Source organism: Talpa europaea, assembly GCF_964194135.1.
Source record: "Talpa europaea genome assembly, chromosome: 12".
NCBI lineage: Eukaryota > Metazoa > Chordata > Mammalia > Eulipotyphla > Talpidae > Talpa > Talpa europaea.
Genome location: NC_140079.1, coordinates 78,665,193 through 78,685,796, shown reverse-complemented (window position 1 = coordinate 78,685,796; position 20,604 = coordinate 78,665,193). Strand labels below are relative to the sequence as shown.

The 20,604-nt window shown below is 47.3% G+C and overlaps 1 protein-coding gene across 1 annotated transcript; it reads right to left on the bottom strand.

Annotated features, from left to right (window-relative positions):
• Positions 1 to 9,623: 9,623 nt before the first annotated feature.
• Positions 9,624 to 14,653, bottom strand: TBL2 (transducin beta like 2; the record flags this gene model as incomplete). Its single annotated transcript, XM_084249121.1, has 7 exons — positions 9,624 to 10,086; positions 10,312 to 10,464; positions 11,407 to 11,533; positions 11,868 to 12,019; positions 12,486 to 12,670; positions 12,914 to 13,044; positions 14,527 to 14,653. The coding sequence occupies 7 exons, from the start codon at positions 14,651 to 14,653 to the stop codon at positions 9,624 to 9,626; spliced, it is 1,338 nt and encodes a 445-aa protein (XP_084105247.1).
• Positions 14,654 to 20,604: the final 5,951 nt, after the last annotated feature.

Here is a 20,604-nt window from a genome sequence, read left to right as displayed (position 1 = left end):
ATGCTGAATCTTGCATTCTCACAATGGCCTCTGGGTATTTTGTCATTGATGAGGAACTTACCTCTAGATGTCAAGGTCAGAGGTAGTGTGGGGTAACAGCAAGAACAAGCTTGAATTCTATATTCAGTCCCAGGGTTTGCCCACCCACCCACTCTCCTTGCTCCCATGAGCTGATCTCTCCTTGCTCCCATGAGCTGATTTCCCACAGTCAGGGAGATAATAGTTCTGGGTTCCAGAGATGCCAGAAAGTCTTAGAGAGACCAGTGGAACAAATAGGCCTGAGGGGCCTGGTGGACACCCCACTCTACCCATACATGGGCATGAAAGCTACTTAGTAGCTCTTTTTCTTGTGTATGTGGAGAGTTCAAATCATCTATTTGTGGTAAGAGGTGAGCTGAAGCCCTGAAAGGTACTAGAGTGGCCTTCAAATCCCACGGGTTGGCCTTCCAGATCTGTAGCTTTAATGATTTATTCACTCAGAAATGATTAGCTCCTGGGAGAATCATGCTCCAGCATGTGAACTCACAACAGGTAGTGACCAAGGAAATAAAGGGATTATTTCTATTGGCAACATAATTGCATGGTAGATGCAGTATGTGGTGCCCAGAGTGAGCTCATTTACTGTTGAGCAATAAGTGTATGTGCCTTTATCATGTTAACCAACAAGTATGAAGTGCCTACCCTGTGCCTGTGTGTGTGCACAAGGGATAGAAAGGGTTGCCAGACAGACTCCTAAGACCATAAAAGTTCCCTCCAGAAACTTACCTCTAGATGTCAAGGTTAGAGGTAGTGTGGGGTAACAGCAAGAACAAGCTTGAATTCTATATTCAGTCCCAGGGTTAAATTCTCATTTGCTGCTTAACCGCCACAAGCCTCAGATTTTCTATCTGCAATATGAGGATAATCACTGCTACCTGGGGCCTCCCTGGTGGCACAAGGGATTAAGCCGCAACCTATGAAGCTGTCTGCAGCCTCTGCAGCACCAGTTCGATCCCTTACCAGGGAGCAACCCACATGGCACAGCAGACCTCTCCTGTCTCGCCCACCGCAGCCCTCAGCAATGTTTTTCAGTCAATCCACCTGTTCTGTTCCCCACTCTGTCTCTGATAAATCCTCTCACCCCCCTCACTTATACCCCAGTTCTTGTATGCATAAATAAATAAATCTTTGGAAAAAAAAAAACCTGCTACCTCACACAAGCTGTTACGGAGAATATGTATGTAATGGGAGGTTATTATTAATATTTTTTAGATTTATTTATTAATGCACACAAGAGCTGGGGTGCAGGCCAGTGATGCAGGGGGAGGGTGAGAGGATTCACCAGAGACAAAGCAGGGAGCAGAACAGGCAGACAGACTGAAATACACTGCTGAGTGTTGTGGTGGGCGAGACAGGAGAGGTCTGCTGCACCATGTGGGTTTCTCTCTGGCCGGCCGGGGATTGAACTTGTGCTGCAGAGGCTGCAGATGCTGCAGATTGCTTCACAGTGCGGTGCTTAACCCCTTGTGCCACCAGGGAGGCCCTAAAGATTTATTTATGCATACAGAGCTGGGGCACAGGCCAGAGGTGTGGGGGGGTGAAAGGATTCACCAGAGACGGAGTGGGGAGCAGAACAGGTGGATTGACTGAAATACACTGCTGAGGGGAACAGCGGGCGAGTCAGGAGAGGTCTGCTGCGCCATGTGGGTTACTCCCTGGCTGGGGATCAAACTCGTGCTGCAGAGGCTTTGGACAGCTTCATAGGTTGCGTCTTAACCCCTTGTGCCACCAGGGAGGCCCTATTATTATTTTTAATAAATCATGTGATCTAGCTGGTGTTATAAAAGAAGTACATGTTCATTGAAGAAAACATAGATGACATATAAACAAAGCCTTAGACAGCTTTTCCTGAGATATTAGTTCCTGAAACATGATTTTACTAGAGTAGCTATAATTATGAAAACATGTCCATATGCCAGGCACTATCCAGGGCTTCAGTAGCACAGAAAGATCAGCAAAGAGTCTGGTTTACCTGATGCTCCTGAATGGCTGGGTGTAGGGTATGGGAAGAGCCCACTACCCCTGGGAAAGTAGTCAGAATGAGAGTAGGCTGAATGAAAAAGGAAGGAAAGAGTTCCTGGGATCAAACAGGCCCGTTAGGATGAGAATGCCATCTTAATCTCTCCGTGCATTGGGTGGTGTAAGTCTACATGCCATGTCTGTTCCTGGCCCTTATCTTAAAGCAACCTTAGGTTCTGGGACTTTAATGGATGGGACAAAATCCATACCACTGGTTCAAGGTATTACTGGATCAGGTGCTGGGAATGAAGACTTCAGGAAGGAGGCATCTAGGATGAGCACCTAAGTGGGCACTCAAGATGTTGTGAACCACAGGGCAGTTGGGGAAAGTTCCAGGGAGCTGGAAGTTCTTTCATTTGACTGATCCCAAAAGCCTGTGAAGATGCTGTAATTAATCAGACATATCATCTGCCTTCCAGAAAATCACAATACAGATAAATGATAATACATGGTGAAACAGAGATGGAGAAATGTTTAGGCTGTGAAGCACCGATGAGTCATTAAGTTAGTCTCAGATGATAGGGAAAGGCAGTTACCAAAGAGGGACTCCTTAGAGTTGAGGTGATGGCGGTGTGACCAGGAACGAGCTGGGAAATTCTCAATGCCAAGCAGGGAGTGAGCTAGAACCCTAGAGGGACCATGATAGCTCGCCTGCAGTTTGCCTCCACTGGGTATGAGCAAGAAAACACTCACACCCCTTCAGGAAGGGCAATAGCATATGGATAATATTTATAATCAAGGTAGAACAGCATAGAGCAGTGGTTTCCAAACTTGTATCAGAATCACCTGAAAGATCAAGGTCTGTTGAAGCAGGATAGGACTTAGGCCTTGTAGTTACACATAGTTCCCAGGTCATGCTGATACCTTCAGTTTCAGAACCATTAAGAACATGAGCTCTAGGGCCTCCCCAGTGGCGCAGCAGGTTGAGCACAGCGCTGTGAAGCTGTCCACAGCCTCAGCAGCGCGGGTTCGATTCCGGCCAGCCAGCGAGAATCCCATATGGCGTGGTGGACCTCTCCTGTCTTGCCTGCTGCTCCCCTCAGCAGTGTATTTCCGTCACCTGCCTGTTCTGCTCCCCACTCTGTCTCTCTGGTGAATTCTCTCACCCTCCCGCACCCCTGGCCTGTACCCCAGCTCTTGTATAAAAATAAATCTTAAAAAAAAAAAAAGAACATGAGCTCTGGATCTGGACAATACTGAAGATTCCCCATTTGTAATATAGAAATTATAAAATATCATCTCACATAACTGCAGGAAGAATTAATGAGTTAGCAGTATAGCACTGAGAATGGTATCTGGACTATAAGACTACTCCATGAATGTTAGTCATTATCATCAAATCAGTTTCAGCTGCAGCAAGAAAGGACCCATTATATGATACTTAATTATAAAAGGGGGCATTCCACAACTTCAGCTGAGATTTTTATGAAAACAAGCCAAAAACCCCTATCCAATTAGTTACCATACACTACCAGCTAGTAAGTCATCTAAAATCTTAAGTGTGAAAAGGCAGGGTTTGCTTGCTGCAGTGAGAACAATGAAAGGAAGATAAGCAGTATCCATTTGTCACAAGGAAAGATGTTGTGTCAGCTTCCTCTGGCTGCCTTCCTAACCAGTCACAGTGATACTGGGATGTGACAAAAGGAATGAACAAAGTATGAATGGTTTCCATACAGGGACCTTGGCTCAGCTGGTCTGTGGCATGCTTGAAGAACTTAAAAGCTGAGGATGAAGAACCAGTAATAAGATCATAGATATCTGTTAAGAAAATATACAAGGCTACTTCTACATGTTCAGAACTTGTATGAAAACTCTGATATATACCTGGCTGAACCTCCAGGAACTCACAATACTGTAATTTGGGATGTGTTAAGTACTGCTTAGTATGGTGAACTTGAAAGAAATGTGTGGTTAACACAAGGTTAACAGGGTTAGACACAGTCAAGAGGACAACTTTGTGTGAGAGGGGCCTTTTGTGGCCTACTCCTGCCATGCCCCTTCTCCATGAGGCACAGGGTTTGCAAGACCAGGGAAATGTGACCACCGAGGGCCTGTCTCCCTTTTTCACTTACCAGACCACAGTCCAGGTGCCAAGATCCTGCTTGTAGGGCCTGTGCAAGCCTCTTTCCTGGCTCCATTCTCACAAAGCCAGGGCTACTATGGTGCATACCCTAAGGCTGAAGTGGTGGGTGGTAGGTGGCTGAGGGATGGTGGTTTGCAGGGATTTGATGCCATTTTTCCTTATATAGGGAAAAACAGATGGGAAGAGGAGAGCAAGCCTTGAGCATGAGATAGCCTGCTTTGAAACCACCCCTGCAGCATAGACTTCAGTCTGAGCATTCTAAATTCAACTCAATCTTCCAGCATGGTATATCTATCAAGGTAGGAGGGCAGAGCATTATCTGAATTTACTTTGATTTCTAGCTCTTAAATATAAAGACATAGTATGGGGGACTCCATTTGTATTCTTGCCTCTGGAGCTAAATATTTTGGGATTGGGTCTGTACTTTAGTATCAAACAGGCCTAAATGTAAATAACTGTGCATGTCATTTATTGGTTATATGCCTTGGGTGATTTACTTGGATTCTCAAATAATAGTAACATTAAGGTTCTTTTGGACTACAACTAAGAGCATCCCTACTCAAACCGACTTAATCATAAACAGAAATTTATTGGCTTACAACTGACAGATCCAGTGGTTTTAGAAACCTCAGTCATGTCTAGATCCTCAGTCTAAACAGCATTCTACTTTCCTGCTTTGTCTTCATTCTCAGACAGGACTACACATACTTAAGCTACTTCCTAAGTTTTACTCATTAAGCAATCCTAGAAAAAATTAGATATTTTTACTTTTCTAGGCCTCGCTGATGGCTGAGGGGTTAAGTCTCAGAGCTACCACCATGAAGGCCTGAGTTCGATCCCCAGCCTGGGAGCTAAGCCGCACAGCAGACCTCTTCTGTCTCACCCACTGCTCCCCTCAGCAGTTTATTTCAGTCAGTCTGCCTGCTCTGCTCCCCACTGTCTCTGGTGAATCCTCTCACTTCCTGCACCTTTGACCTACACCCCAGTTTTTATGCCAAAAGAAAATCTTTTAAAAAAAAAAGTTCTGGGCCTCATTGGTGGCACAATGTTTGTCTCATACTATGAAACTATTGGCAGCCACTGCAGCAGGAGTTCCATCCCTAGCCAGGGAGCTAACCCACATGGTGCAGCAGACTTTTCCTGTCTTGCCTGCTGCTCCCCTCAGCAGTGTATTTCAGTCAATCTGCCTGTTCTTCCCACTGTGTCTCTCATGAATCCTCTCACCCCCCACACCTCTGGTCTACATCCCAGCTCTTACATGCATAGATAAAATAAATCTTTAAAAAATAAAAGTTCTGACAGGGTCTCCCTGGTGGTGCAAGGGGTTGAGCACAGCCCTGTGAAGCTGTCCGCAGCCTCTGCAGCATGAGTTCAATCCCTGCCCAGGGAGATACCCACATGGCACAGAAGACTTCTGCCTCGCCCACTGCTCCCCTCAGCAGTGTACTTCGGTCAATCTGCCTGTTCTGTTCCCCACTCTGTCTCTGGTGAATCCTCTCACCTCCCACACCTCTGGCCTGCGTAATCATAAATAAATCTTAAAAAAAAAAAACTGGAAAAAAAAAAAAAAGTTCTGACAAAGTCTAGGAATCTCCTGATTGGTTATATGCCCACCATGGAGAGTCTGGATCTATCCCTAATAAATCGTATGGATCAATAGTCAAGGAAGTGGTAGTTCACCAGGTAAAACCTAAGTTGTGGTTATCAACAAGATGGTTTTAGATAACACTGAAGCAAAATTAACACAGAACTGGTAGGGATTAAATGTTCAGCATTCCATGCTGGTTATTAATGTGATCAAGAAAATACAAATGGACTCAAACTGGATATATACACTGAACCAAAAGCACGCGGGACATATACTAATTTCTCAACTGTCTTTAACTCTGGATTCAGAGTTCGAAGCTTAAAGAAATTAAGACTTGAAATATAGGCACAACCTCAGAGCACATTCACAAGTTCGTATGTATATATCATGTTTTCAGTGGCTATGGCTGATCCTGCACTGTCAGCTTGTGCTGATCAGTGGACCTCCGTCACAAGAGCTATGTGTACCTAAGCCAGCTCCCCAGAAACTTTGTAGAGGGATATATCAATTTCCAAATTATTAAGTTTCTAGATAAATCCAACCTGGGTCTAACAGTATATGAAATAACCTATCATCACTGATAACTCATCACAACAGTAATCGCTTCCTACTTATTAAAATTTCCAATTACAGAATAATCTTTTAAATATGAGAATTATTACCTTGATGGAAATTGACCAAGATATATCAATAGTCTTTAAGTGTTCACTTCTATTATTTTCCTATTTTTGATGATTGATAAAAATATGCTACATACCACCATTTTTAATATTTCCCTGACATTTTATTTTGAAAATTTTCAAACCCACAGAAGTTGAAATAGTAATATTAAAATGTTAATGCTGTCTTCACACACAAGGATTTTTTTAATCAAAAGCAAAAACGCAGAGGCCAGATTTATTCTGCATGCTCACAGAAGCAGCAGCCATACATTTAGTGAGAGGAGCTTTCTGTCCTCAGGAAGTCTCTGTAATGACTTTTTAGTAGTGCTTTTACCCATCTCATCAGAAACTCACAGCCATGCAAGGCACACAGTAGTGGATTTATTCCCATTTTACAGATGAGGAAACAAACTCAGAGAGGTGAAATGATCTGCTCAAGGTCTCAAGTCAGTAAGTGACCCAATTGACACTAGCACTGAAGACTGCTGACTTCAGTAACTCAACATTCTGAGGTCATGTCCTCTCCTGGATATACATTGAGAATAAAATCAAAGCTGAGAAGATACACAGAAAGCAAGTACACACCAGGACCAATGTGTGTAGAATTATCAATCACAAGTCTGTTACTGGGAACATAAAGCCACAGTGTAAACCAAAGAGTGGGGAGAAACACACAGGGATAATAAAATTTCTGTCAACTGCTCCTGGTATGCCATCAACACTTATTGAGTACTTATTCTGTCCCAGGTACCATGCTTGGGATACAGAGAAAATAAATAAGGATTTTATCCTGATGGAGCTTACATTCCAGTGGGTCAATGGTCAATTCAAAAGTTGCCTATGAGACTGGTGGGCTGCATCTGGTCCACACTAGTGTTGTTTGGCCCACAGTGCTTAATTTTTTCTCTTTGTATTAAACTGACAACTTCTGGCTTCTCTGAAACAGGCAACTTCTAAATTTCTAAATAAGTAGCAACCACCCCTGCCCCTTACCCATGACACATGCCCTCTAGTTATCACTTCAGCCCACATTTCCTACCGTCTTACACCCAAACAGTTGTGGCCCAATTCATGCATTTGCCTTACCCACATGACATCCACAAGCATTAAAGCCTGACACCCCTGAAGCAAACAAATACAAACAATTTCAGATAACGTTAAATAATGTAAAATAAATGAGCTAAACTAATATAAGGGATGTGATATGATTGGTGGAAAGGGCTACTTCAGATTGGGTGGTCAGGGAGAGTCTTTCTGAAGTGTAACTGAAACCAAGAACAGAATTATGACAAGCATAAGCAAGTCTAAGAATCATCACCAGCAAGGACAGAGGAAGATCTAAGTAGGCAAAAGAGAGGAGCCACCACTATGAAAATCAAAATACTCATGACAAGTCTGCCAATATGAAAAAAAAAAAAAATGTTTCTTGGCAGAGGGCATAGACCCCCTTGATGCTGGAAATAACTTGGCTCCGTCAAATAAGAGTAGGCTGGGTTGGCTGGGAGAGTGGCAACGAGATCACAAAGGAAGGAAGAAGCCAGATTACACAGGACCTTGTAGGCCATAGTTAGAACTTCGGGTTTTATTTCAAGTGTGAAGGGAAGTCTTTGGAAGATTTTAATTTGGGAACACTGTGATTTGACATTTTTATAAGATTTCTCTGCTACATAGAAAAGTGATTTAGTGAGGCAACAGAGGAAGCACAGAGACCAATCAGGAAGCTATACTATAGTAGTCTGTAGGAGACAGTGGCTAGAATCAGGATGGTAACAGAAAAGATGGAGAGAAGTAGCAGATTCAGGATACAATCTGGAGTATAACCAGGTAATTTTCGGATAGAGTGGAGAGAGTAATAACAAGGGAGAATTTAAGGATAACTCCAGGTTGTGGCTTGTTCAAACACTCAATGAGTTGGGAGTAACTAGGAGAGGTCCCAGTTTCAGGAGAGAAAAAGAATTTGAGTTTGGATAAATTAGCTTTGCCTAGACTGAAGTTTTCCTGGATTCCTCATTTCCCTTACTTCCCACATCTAAGCAGTCCACAAATCCGAAAATTCAAACTTCTAAATACGTAATCTCTTATCAAATCTATCCCTTCAACTTCATATTCACTGTCTCTGTCCTGATTCAATCCTTTCTCTTGCCTTGACTTTTACAACAATTTTCTACAGCTATGAATAAACCAACAAGCAGCACTTAATGAGACGTGTACCTTTCTCCCACCGGCCATCTTTGACAGCACCATGTCTTATTCATATTTATCTCTGGTGCCTAGGCCTGCACTGGGAACAGGCTAGGTACTCAAATGTCTGATGAACTAAAAAGACATGTCTTCAAACAGGACATAACTTCCTGGAAGGGAGGAAGCCTACCTTGGGATTCTATGACACCTTCACACAAAGCAGAACCACATATTTTGAAATGTATGACAGAAACATCATCTTTCCACGGATGTGTTTGTTTCGTTCTAATTTAGTTTCAAAATACTGTTTGATTTTTTTACTGTATAGCTAATGATACTGGATGACAGATAACATACATTACTATTTTCCACTTTTCTTTTAAATCTAGCGGTTTTACACGCTCATACCCTCACAGCATTTATAAGGAGGTCACAATGAGGGTTACTTCCATTTTACAAATAAGAGAACTGAGGCACAGAACAAAACCCCTTAATTACTTTTAGATGAGCTAAGAACACTGCCAGGGTTAAGACTAACCCCTCTCTGATGCCATACCACAATCTTTTTTTTTTTTTTTTTTTTGAGGAAAAGGAAAGTGGTTTGACTTGTCAACAAATGAGGAGGGCAGCATACCATGATCTTTAACTGGAAAATATCCCAGTCTCCCACCCCTGAAAAGTTGCAGATCTTCCCTAGGTTTTGCCTATACAATTACAAACGTCCTTGTGTACTTGGGTGTATTGCCACAAGATCAAAGACCATGTTCTCTTATCTCTTTTACCTACCATTCTTCTCAGTACCCTTTTATCTCCCTCCCAAAAGAAAAGCACCTTGGTCATTAGCCTGGGAGATCAAGTAAGTCTAAGAATCACCACCAGCAAGGACAAAGAAAGATCTAAGTAGGCAAAACTTATTCCAATGGAAATAGAGGGGCCACCACTAAAAAAATCAAAATACTCATTTCAAAAGGTTTCCAGCTTGGGAGTACGTGGGAAGAAAAATGGTGGTGGCAGCAGAAGGCCAGATCCATGCTGACTTCCTCTTCCAGAGTCATTTTTTCAATGCACCCAGGCTCTTCAGGGCCTCCTGGGCCTGGGTCAGCTGGTGCTGCATTCTTTGGCGGGTGCTCTCATTGGAGGCCCGCTTCAAGAGGCCCTGCATTTCTTCTACCACTGCCCGGTGGCCAGGGGTGTTGTGGAAGAGCCTCACAGCACGATCCCCACAGGAGGCCAGAAGCCGGCCAGTGATGTCAAAGGACAAGTCAGTGATATACTCCCCGTGGACCTGCTCAAAGCACTCCTCCTTCTCACCCCGTCGGGTATTGTAGAGATGAATACTGCTGCCGCTTGCCAAGGCCAAGACCTGGGCGTCAGGGGACAGTGCCAGGCGGCAAGGCAGGCTGCTTGCCTCTTCAAAGCGGCCTGTCCTCAGCAAGTAGGGGTCTTGCTGCTTCTTGTATTCCACATCTGTGTCCCACAGTTTCCAGGTCCCATCCTTGGAGACAGAGGCCATCCTGCAGCATGGAAAATCATGGCTCTATCCCCAACACATTCTGGAGGAGCGGGGACTGGGACAGCATTAGGGGCACCAGCAAGGAAATCAACTCCACTAATACGCCTACTTTCTGCTTAGGGTTAGGCACTCCCACCCACCTCAGAGATACAACAGAGATAGGCAGAAGGATCTGAATGCCAAAAGGGCTTGGGAGCCACAATAAGAAGTCAGTGGATTCACTTACCTCCGGGAGTCATTGGAGAAAGCGAAGAAAAGGACAGCTGCAGAGTGACCCTTCAGTTCAAAGGCTCGCACAACCTCCTGGAAGTCACCTTTTTTCCCAAAGCAGACTTCCCAAACTTTTACATCTGGGGTGAAGCCACACGAAGCCACAAACCTGCCGTATGACCGAGTTTCCTTTAAAACTTAATTTTAAGGGTATTTTGTTTCTGCAAACCACTAAACTTCTTTCCTGAGAAAGTTAATCTTATATCTGCTGTATCTTTTAAAAGCATTTTAAAACACATGACCTTAGTTCAGCCTCACAACCATGTTATAAGCTACACACTACTCCCAACACAACCTTTTTAAAAACTATAGATGAAGGGCCTCCCTGGTGGCGCAGCAGTTGAGCGCTGGGTTGCGAAGCTGCCCGCAGCCTCTGCTGCGCCAGTTCAATCCCTGGCTGCTCCGCGGCCACCGGAGGAGGGTCCCACATTGGTGCGCAGACCTCTCCTGCCACCCGCTGCTCCTCTCAGCAGTGTACTTCGGTCCTTCTGCCTGCTCTGCTCCCCCTCTGGCTCTGGTGAATTCTCTCACCCTCCCGTGCTTCTGACTGTACTCAATGCTTGTATAAATAAATAAATAAATCTTAAAAAAAAAAAAAATTCTTTAAAAAAATAAAAACTATAGATGAAGGGCCTTCCCTGGTGGTGCAGGCAGTTGAGCGCAGCACTGTGAAGCTGTCTACAGCTTCTGCAGCGCAGGTTCAATCTCAGCCAGCCAGCGAGGGTCCCACATGGCGCAGCAGACCTCTCCTGTATCGCCTGCTGCTCCCCCTTAGCAGTGTATTTCATCAGTCTGCCTGTTCTGTTCCCCGCTCTGTCTCTGGTGAATCCTCTCACCCTCCCCGCACATCTGGCCTGTACCCTGGTTCTTATATATAAATACATAAATCTTTAAAAAAACAAAAACTATAAAGAAATATAGACTAAGGACTTACTTGAAGCTAGATGACTTAATCCACACTGTATGTATGCTCTTTCCACTATTTGAAGCTGGCTTTCTGCTCTGTCCCTGTTCCCAGTCCCAACTTCTGCCAAAGTCCCTCCTTCCTCACCTGCTACAAGGGGATATAGCAGCATGTGTATTATTCATCTGGTTGGTGTTGATGGTAGACAGCACCTGGCCTTTCAGATTCCAGATGAGAACAGTTGTGTCACTGGAAGCAGTCATGATGAATTTCCCTGAGGAATTAAGGGAATGACACGAGGCCAATGACCTGACCAACTATCATTCTTCAAGGAGACAGATCTTATGAAGGTCTCTATTGCCTGAAGCATCCATACTTGCTCCCCTCCCAGGCCAAGGTCACCACAGATAAGGACTTTGCTAAAGTTCTTACCTGCTTCCCCTGGGGACTGTCTGTAGCTCCCAGGAGTCCAGTGAGGCACAGAGCCAGAGTCCTTTTGGCACACTGGGGCTGAGCCCAGCTCTCAGGTAGCATGAATTCATTCAACAAATATAACTGGAGCCATTTCCTCTCACCTTGGCAAGCTCCACCCTCTGAGTGCCTCTTACCTGTGTCAGCAATGCAAATGTTAATGATGGGTGCCTTGTGCTTTTTAGGAAAGTCCTCTGGGGTAGCTGTGAAGGTATAGTCTCCATTCTCTCGTTTGTTCATCTTGTAGACACGGAGGGTATCTTCATTGGCCAGCCAGACAATGAAGGCCCTAAAGTCAGACAGTAGACAAGTCACTCATGTATTTGGATACAGAGGTACTATATGTGGCAAGTTTTGTGAAAAATCAAGATCTCCCATCATGCCCTATAGTTTAGCCTCAAAATTTGATCCCTGAGTTCAAAAACCACTTAAAACTCCCTAGAAAGAGGACTCTCACAGCTTTAGCTTCCTTAGTGTCTCTCTAGGGTTCAGAAAACCATTCCAGCTTCTAAGACTAATCTGGTAGCCAGGCTTTGGTGTTCCCTAAGTAGGAACAGATCTTTTCCTCTCTGCTCCCTTGCCGTGTAGTTGCATAGCCTTCCAGGGAGCAGAGAGGTACTCAAGCCACCTGGGTGCTCTCTGCCATCCCAAACAAGACATTGTGACTCCCTTCACTATCCCAAACCAGGTATGGGAAGGACATAAACATGGGGCTGAGCTTCTACAGGAACACCTAAGGGTCCATCCTGTCCCACCTGCAGTCAGGGCTGAAGCGCACCAAGGTGGCGTGGTCCAGCTCCACGTTGGCTCTCATGCTGCGGTGCTCCCGCTGCAGGAAGTCCTTGGTGCTCCAGATGCGGACGGTGCGATCATCTGCACAGGTGGCAAGGTACTTGCCATTGCTGCTAAAGTCCATGCAAGATATGTTCCCACTGTGGCTCTAGGGGAAGGGTTGCAGGAAGTGTGAACAGACCCCTGGGACAGATGGGGAAGCCCAACCAGCAGCCATGACTCCAAGGCCCTGTTGCCTGGATTAACAGCAAGTTGAAGATGGGATATGATAAGGGATAGAACGGGGCGTCCCCACTGATTTTGGTCAGAGGAAGAACAATATGAAACATGCAAGCAATATGTGGGGGTGTGAGTCTTTGTGTACATGTGTTTTATATGGGTACCCATGTACCTTTAGTGCTGCAGCCAAGAGGCGGTGAGTGAAGTTATGTTGTTGAGGTTTCTCCTTGCGAATTCGTTGGTGCTGTTTCTGCTTCTTGGACTTCAAGGACTTGTTAAGTGGAAATCCATTAGCTTTCTGGCCTATAAGAAAGGGCCATGTCATCCATCCATTCGCTCATTACATATTTATAGGTTACCAATGATTGGTCAGACATTGAATGGAGCAGCAAGAGATGACCACCTATTGCGAGACAGAGGTTTCAGAAACAGAGATGGGTTTGGGCTGTGCCTCTAACCACTCAATGATCTTGAGAAGGCTGCTTGCAGTTAGTCCGTATAGCATACGACTCAATGTAAATTAGAAAAGGCACCCTCTCTGGGCTGAGGTAGCTTAGTGGGTACACTGATTTGGCCAATGGAGTGCAGCTCCTTGGCTAAACATCCCTGCAAATGGAATAATGTGCACAGCTGAATCTGGTGGCCCTGGCCGTGGGTAAATTACTTAACTGCTCTGAGTCTTGGTTTCCTCAAAGAACTTGTGAAAATTATAGAGTCCCCAACACAAGTGTTAGAAGCCCAAAGGAATTCCAAAGACAACTTGAGGATGAGAGGAGTCAGTGTTGAGCACCACCCTGTGCCAGGACTGGTGCTGGGGGTTGCTTCTCCATAAAATATCTAATTAAGAATCAAACTAGGTGCACAGTTGCATATGTTAGATCTCTGCAGATGTGCAATTCCTACAGGAAAAAGACCTCCTGAGCTCCACATACAAAGTGCCCTCTGCGTACCTCTCTCTCCAGGCTGGTTTAACAAGGCCCCTCCTTTCCCCTCACACTGACGTCATATCAAACTCTGTTTCAAAAGACTCCTTGCTTTCAGTCGTATTGCCTTTGCCAGGAAAGTTCTTTCCTAGCCTCCTGGAAAACTCTTACACACCTATTCTTCAAGAACCGATCTCATGTATTTTCTACTTTCAGTGGCGATTTCCTTGATCGCTCACCCCCACCCCCGCCAAAAAAAGAAACACCAGCAGCAGTTGACCACCCCCACCCTTGGGTTTCCGGTTTCTAGTACTGATCTTTCCCATGAAACCTACTATGTATATTATTTTTTACCTGTATTTTAAGACACTCTTCTTCCTCACCCAACAATGGACTCCCTAAAAGGAAAGACTCCAAAGCCTACTAAGGCTCTAGGTACTCAACAAATGTTGCCGCATATCGGGGAGCTAGTCGGATGAATGAATCTCCCCCTCCATTTTCATGAAATAACGAATGCGCGCTAGAGTTTGCAGGCACTTTCGTAGCAAACCCGGGCAGAAGCTGGGGCGAGAGGTTTTGGGGCTCGCCTGAAGGTTTAGGGGCTCGCCTAAGAGGTTCAGGTTTCGCCTCGCAGGGCGAAAGCGGCAGCCTGAGAACCAGGTTCGAACCGGCCCTACAGAGGGGCGCTACCTGCCCGGCGAGGTGAGGCCTAGCCTCTGGCGGCGCAGCTCAATTCACAAGAGGGGAAACTGAGGTCCGGGAGTCCCCGGCACCCCGGCAGGCCCCAATCCGCAGGTATGACCAGGGGTCGGCCGGGGGCCAACTCCCCGAGGGTCACCCCTACCCGCCCGATCCCACTAACCAGAGGCCCGGCGGCAGGTCTCCTCTGCGCGCAGCCACCCCCGTGCCACCGCCGCTGTCGCCATCAGGGCCAGTAACCCGAGCAACAGGGACAGGCCCATCAGCTCCGGGATCTGCGGCAGCTCCATCTTGACCCGCCTGCTGCCACCTCAGCCTCCGGCTAAATGGGCGAGAGCTCGTCTCCGTCTGCGCCGGGCCACGCACGCACGCGGGGCGGAGCCTGGCCGCTGGGCGCCCCTAGGGGCGGGGCCTGGCCGTTGGGCGTCCCGAGGGGCGGGGCCTGGCCGTTGGGCGTCCCTAGGGGGCGGGGCCTGGTCGTTGGGCTTCCCGAGGGGCGGGGCCTGGCCGTTGGGCGTCCCTAGGGGGCGGGGCCTGGTCGTTGGGCTTCCCGAGGGGCGGGGCCTGGCCGTTGGGCGTCCCGAGGGGCGGGGCCTGGCCGTTGGGCGTCCCGAGGGGGCGGGGCCTGGTCGTTGGGCTTCCCGAGGGGCGGGGCCTGGCCGTTGGCGCGCCCCGGGGACGGGGCCTGGCTGTTGGCTCACCCCCAGAGAGGCGGGGCCCGCGGTGTCCGCTTCTCGGGGCGGGGCCTGGTCATCGGTTCGGCCCGAGGGGCGGGGCTTGGCCGTTAGTGGGTCCTGGCGCTTGAGACTTGTGCAGACCTAGAGGGTGGGGGCAAGATGTGCTGGCTGTTCGGGCAGCCCCTTGAGTGGATTACTCATAATCGCTTATTAAAAGCATTATTCCAGCCATCACTACACTAAATCCTTTCAAGGAGGAAGCCAAGTAGTATAATAACTCCCTTTTAACCAGTGGGAAAGTCTTTTGGGCACCAGGGGAAACTCAGATGGACTTTTACTGTTAGTGGAGAAAGGATGGGCTTTTACTGTTAGTGGAATTGGAGTGTGGGACCACCTCTGCAAAACCTGGAAATGAGAGGCCTCCCTGGTGGCGCAAGGGGCTAAGGACCACACTACGAAGCAATCCGCAGCCTCTGCAGCACGAGTTCAATCCCCGGCTGGCCAGGGTGCAACCCACATGGCGCAGCAGACCTCTCCTGATGGCCCGCTGCCCCCCTCAGCAGTGTATTTCAGTCAGTCTGCCTGTTCTGTTCCCCACTCTGTCTCTGGTGAATCCTCTCACACCCCACATCTCTGGCCTGTACCCAGCTCTTGTATGCATAAAGAAATAAATCTTTAAAAAAAAACAAAAAGAAAGAAAATGGGCCTCCCCAGTGGCACAGCGGTTGAGCGCTGGGTTGCCAAGCTGCCCGCAGCCTCTGCGGTGCAGGTTCGATCCCCGGCTGCTCCCCGGCCACTGGTGGAGGGTCCCGCATGGCGCGCAGACCTCTCCTGCCGCCCGCTGCTCCCCTCGGCAGTGTGCTTCGGTCCTTCTGCCTGCTCTGCTCCCTGCTCTGGCTCTGGTGAATTCTCTCACCCTCCCGCGCTTCTGACTGTACCCAGTGCTTGTATAAATAAATAAATAAATCTTTAAAAATAAATAAATGAATTGTGTCTTCCGTGTTACACTTTAAAAAAAAAAAGAAAAGAAAAGCTGAATGATTTCACTCTATGACATAAAAGAAATATGCAGATAGAGGAGGGAAGCAAGACTTAAAAAAAAACAATCTGGAAATGAGGGTCCTGTGGGGAGGTAGGGTATGAGCAGTGTAAAAAGAAGGCAGCAGGCCTTCTGCCCACCTGTGACTACGCAGGTGTCTCTTACCAAGACTGTCCCTTTCAGGGGTGGCTCTTTCTGCCCACTTGTGTCTGTGCAAGTGTCCTTTACTTCCCTCTTTATAATAAACCTGCCCTTTTGGATATGGATACACACACACACACACATATATACACACATACATATAAATAAGTGAATGAAAGGTAGGAAGGCCTTGAGTGCTGGCTTACTCCAACAGATGGAGAGGCACCTCTGCTGATTACCACAGTGAAAGACGGTCTGGGTGGACCAGCCCGTGCCAAGACCAAAGACAGCCAGGAGATAGTTGCAAAGATCTTTGAGGGACATGATACAAGCCTGGACATGGGGGTGACCTGGGGAGTGGAAAGAAAACTGAAAAGATGTCTAACAAGACATTTTTTTAAATTTTGGAATAATTATAGATTCACAAGGAGTTGCAAAAAGTCAACACGAAGGATCCAGGTATCTGTCACCCAGTTTCTTCCCATGGTAACTTCTTGTATAACCATAGCGCAACAGAGCAAAACCAGGAAATTGGTGTTGACACGATCTCGAGATTTATTCAGAATTCACCAAAAAGGAGATAATCTGAAAGATGAAATGATAAAATTTGGGTTGGACCCCTTGGGGGGAGAGGGAATGGTCCCAGAACATCAGAGAGTCAAAGTTCAGAGTGAGTCGAAGTACCAGGGTCAGGGATTCCAGATTCCAATGTCTTCTTTCTCACCAGGGAGCCTCTGCAGATAGTGCGGGCCCTCTGGCTCTTAGAAGGAACTCTGATGAGGCTGCTGCAGAGACTAGATAACAGACAGATACGCCACAATCTGGTGAGGAAATAGATCCAGTCAGAGAACAAATGGAGCCGTCTCATTTCCTTCCCTTTTGAGGGGCGGGCAGTGGTGGGGGGAAGGGTGGTTGGCACTGACTCATCTTTGGGCAGTGGGGTGGGGAGGCTTGGAAGGGAATGTTCAGAGCATCCAGAAGGGGCTTTCCTTCTGAATTTGCTATATAGAACTGTAGGCTCAGCCACAAGTCACTTTCTCCACCAGAAGCATTTTGCCTGTGATGTTTATTGATTCAGGAGCTTTGCATTTTATTTAATTTTTTCATACTCCCATCCCACAGACTGATGCTCATTAAGTAATTTTCTGGAAGTCACAGAGATGAAGAGAGGACTTAGGGACAAATGCAGGTCTGCTGACTGCAATCTCTTGATGTGGGGACAAGCAGAAACAAAAGCCAAGACCAGTTGGGTATAGCTTAGTCCAGGCTACAAGATTCTCATCCATGAGTTCAGTTATCTTTATAGTGGCCTGTAAGACAGGTGATGCTGCAAAATAACTCAAAACAGATGATAAGGAGAAAAAAAAACCAACCTCAGCTTAAATCAAGTAACTTACCCAAGGTCAACAAGAAAGCAAAGGAAAGAACCCATAGTCAAATTGGGGTTGGTGATACTCCAAGATCCATGCTCCTCCCTCTTCACCACTCGGCATGGGAAGACCTTGTTTTACCCTCAGGTGTTGTACAGCCCAGTTGGGAGCCAAAGCCGACATGTGGAAGGACAACGTGTGACAAAGCAGGGTTTGGGAAAACTGGGCAGAGCAGCAGGGCCATCTGCCAGTAGATTTTGAGGGAGTGAGATTTGGCTGTACCTTCAAGGGTGGACAAGTGAACAGAAGGTAGGAGGGAATTTGAGATGGGAAGCAAGGCCTGGACCATGTTGGGTGGTAGAAGGAACTGATTCCTGTGCAGAAAGGTATGACTACACCTCCTGTCTGGTTGGGGGCGGGGGGTGTTGCAGATGATACCAGAGAAAAGGAGGCTATGGGACCAGGATGGATAGGGAGACAAAAAAGCTTAGGAGGAGGAGGTCTACCTTCTTCAAGGTTGATCATGCCTTGCAGAGGCAAAGCAGAATGACTAGGAACCTGGATATTCAGGACCCATGGAATGTGAGGAAAGGGAGGACATAGAGAAGAATGATGCTGGAGAGGGAGCAGGACCCAACCACAAAGCACGTTAGAGGCCAGCAGGAACCCAAGAAGCAATGGAAGCATGACTTCAATTTGCAATTGAATATCTACCTTGCACTGAGTGGACCCCTCCCTACCTTTGGCCTTGTATCAGACGAAATGATAAATTTCCTCATTGTTTAAGCTGTGGCTGTCAGACTATGGCCCTGGACCTCTATCATTAGAAATGCAAGTTCTTAAACTCCATCGCAGACCTGCTGACTCAGAAGCCCCAGAGGTGGGGGCCCAGCAAGTTGTATTTTAACAAGCCCAATAAATGATTCTGTTGCATGCTAAAATTTAAGAGCCACTGATGTAACTAATTTGAGTCCCAGATGTGTTATTTGCTGCTCAAAATCTCCATTACAGTGGTTCTTAACCTTGACTGTAGTTTTGAGCAAAATGCTGATGTCTAAATACCACATCCAGGGATTCTTATTTAATTGGTCTAGGCTGAACCTGGTGAAGATTTTTAAAAACCCCTCCCCCGCCCCATTATTCAAATGTACATTTAAGTTTCAGGAGCAGCTAGAAGAGCTACAAGAGGCAAGTGCAGAGAGTGTGTGAAGGTGAAACTCTCTTGGACCAGGCGATGGTCACAGGGATGGATGCTCACAAGGTCAGCTGGCTGGTAACAGACTGCACAGAGTGTGGTGTGTGGGGAGCAGTCGAGGACTATTTCCAGCTTGCACAAGTGTCTGGACAGCAGCGCCCTTCTCGGGAATGGGAAGGATGGACAGGACCAGGCTACGGTCTCAGAAATGATGAGTTCCACTTTGGCTCCTTCGAGGTTAAGAGAGAGGTGGAACTCTCCAAGGAAGGGGTCAGGGCGCTAGATGGATAGGTGGGTGTGTAGCTGGGGTGGGGGGAGAGCAGGGCAGCACAGAATAGGGGTAGGCCGAAGGAGATGGCATTGCTTCAGGCTTGTCACAGAGTAAGGAAGGACGCAGGCAGTGGGATGCAGGCTCTGCCAGGGAGAAGGAAGGACAGCCTGGAGAGAAATCTGGATTGACACCCAGGAAAGAAAGTTTTAAGAAGGTGGTCTGAGGGCCTGAGGGAAGGCAAGAGGAGCACTGCAAGTGGTCATTGGAGTTGGTAGTGGCTTTGGTGTCAAGTAGCCTTGTTGAGAGCAGTGTAGGGGGGAGGCTGGGGTGCAAGGGGATTGGGGGAGCCAAGAGGTAGGGGTCTGGGATGAGTGGGAGAAACGGAGGGAGAGTAAACAGACGACAGACAACTCTCTCAAGAGAAGGTGGCATCTGGGGGGGGGGGCAAGGTCAAGGGGAGATTTTATGGGGCTCTTTATGGCAGGGTGTGAGTGGGTAGAAACCACAGAGCACAAGATGACAGGACGTGGCCTTGCAGAGGGCTGCTTCAAGCCTTTGTGGTCACAGCAAATAGCACTTCAGGGCTGGGGGTACCTGCCACCTATCCGGTAGAGACATAGCTAACAGGACACTCTTGGGCCCGGCAGTCAGGGTGGGCACCTCGCTAACCACACAGCCCTGGGGAAGTGAGTAAGCCCCTCTGTGCCTTAGGTTTTCACCAGTAAAGGGGGGGAAGAGAATAATTTTACTGTGGTGCAGGCACCGTTGTAGACCCTTTATGTATATTACTCTTGTGTCCTCACGGCAGGCCTCCAGGGGTAGGTGGTGTGAGGATTAAGTGAATACACAACACACTTAGAACAGCTCTCAGTTTGTCATAAACACTAGGTAAGCGCTCTGTTGTGGTTGTTTCTGTTATTATTCTACATGAATGAGGGAGATGCAAAGCCCAAGGAGACCCGGCTTTTGGTACCCTGCAAATGTCTCTGAGAAGATGCAAGATACACTCACCAGGTTTGAGGGTCAGCTCCACAAGGATGAGAGCTGTAGCAGCAACAGAATCCCCAGGCCAGGACAGTCACCTGGCCCATCGTTGGCCTCCATAAATATTTTAAAAATGGATCATGAAGTATTGGGGCCTTTGAGGCATTTACGGCCACTCCCCATCTGCAGTATTGTTCCTTCTGAGACATCCCAACCAAGTGCCATCCCCCTCTGTTCTCATCTCGCAGAGTGGGGAGCTCACTACCTCCTGAGGCACCAGCTTCTTCTAGATGGTTCCGATGGATGGCCCTTGGTCCCAGCTTTGTCCTCTTCCAACTTGGAAGGTGGTGACCCTCTCTGAACCTTCTTCTGTCCACAGAGGGAGAGTTTCCAGGAAGACTGTGTCATCTCTCTCCTGGACGACAGCAGCAGCCTAAAACTGACCACACTCCTTGTTTCTAGCTGCCCCACTGCAGCCTATTCTCAGTTCAGCCATCGGAGGGACCCTGTGAAGAAGTTACCTCTGATCTTGTCCCACCTCTGCTAAAAAGCTACTAGCTCAGA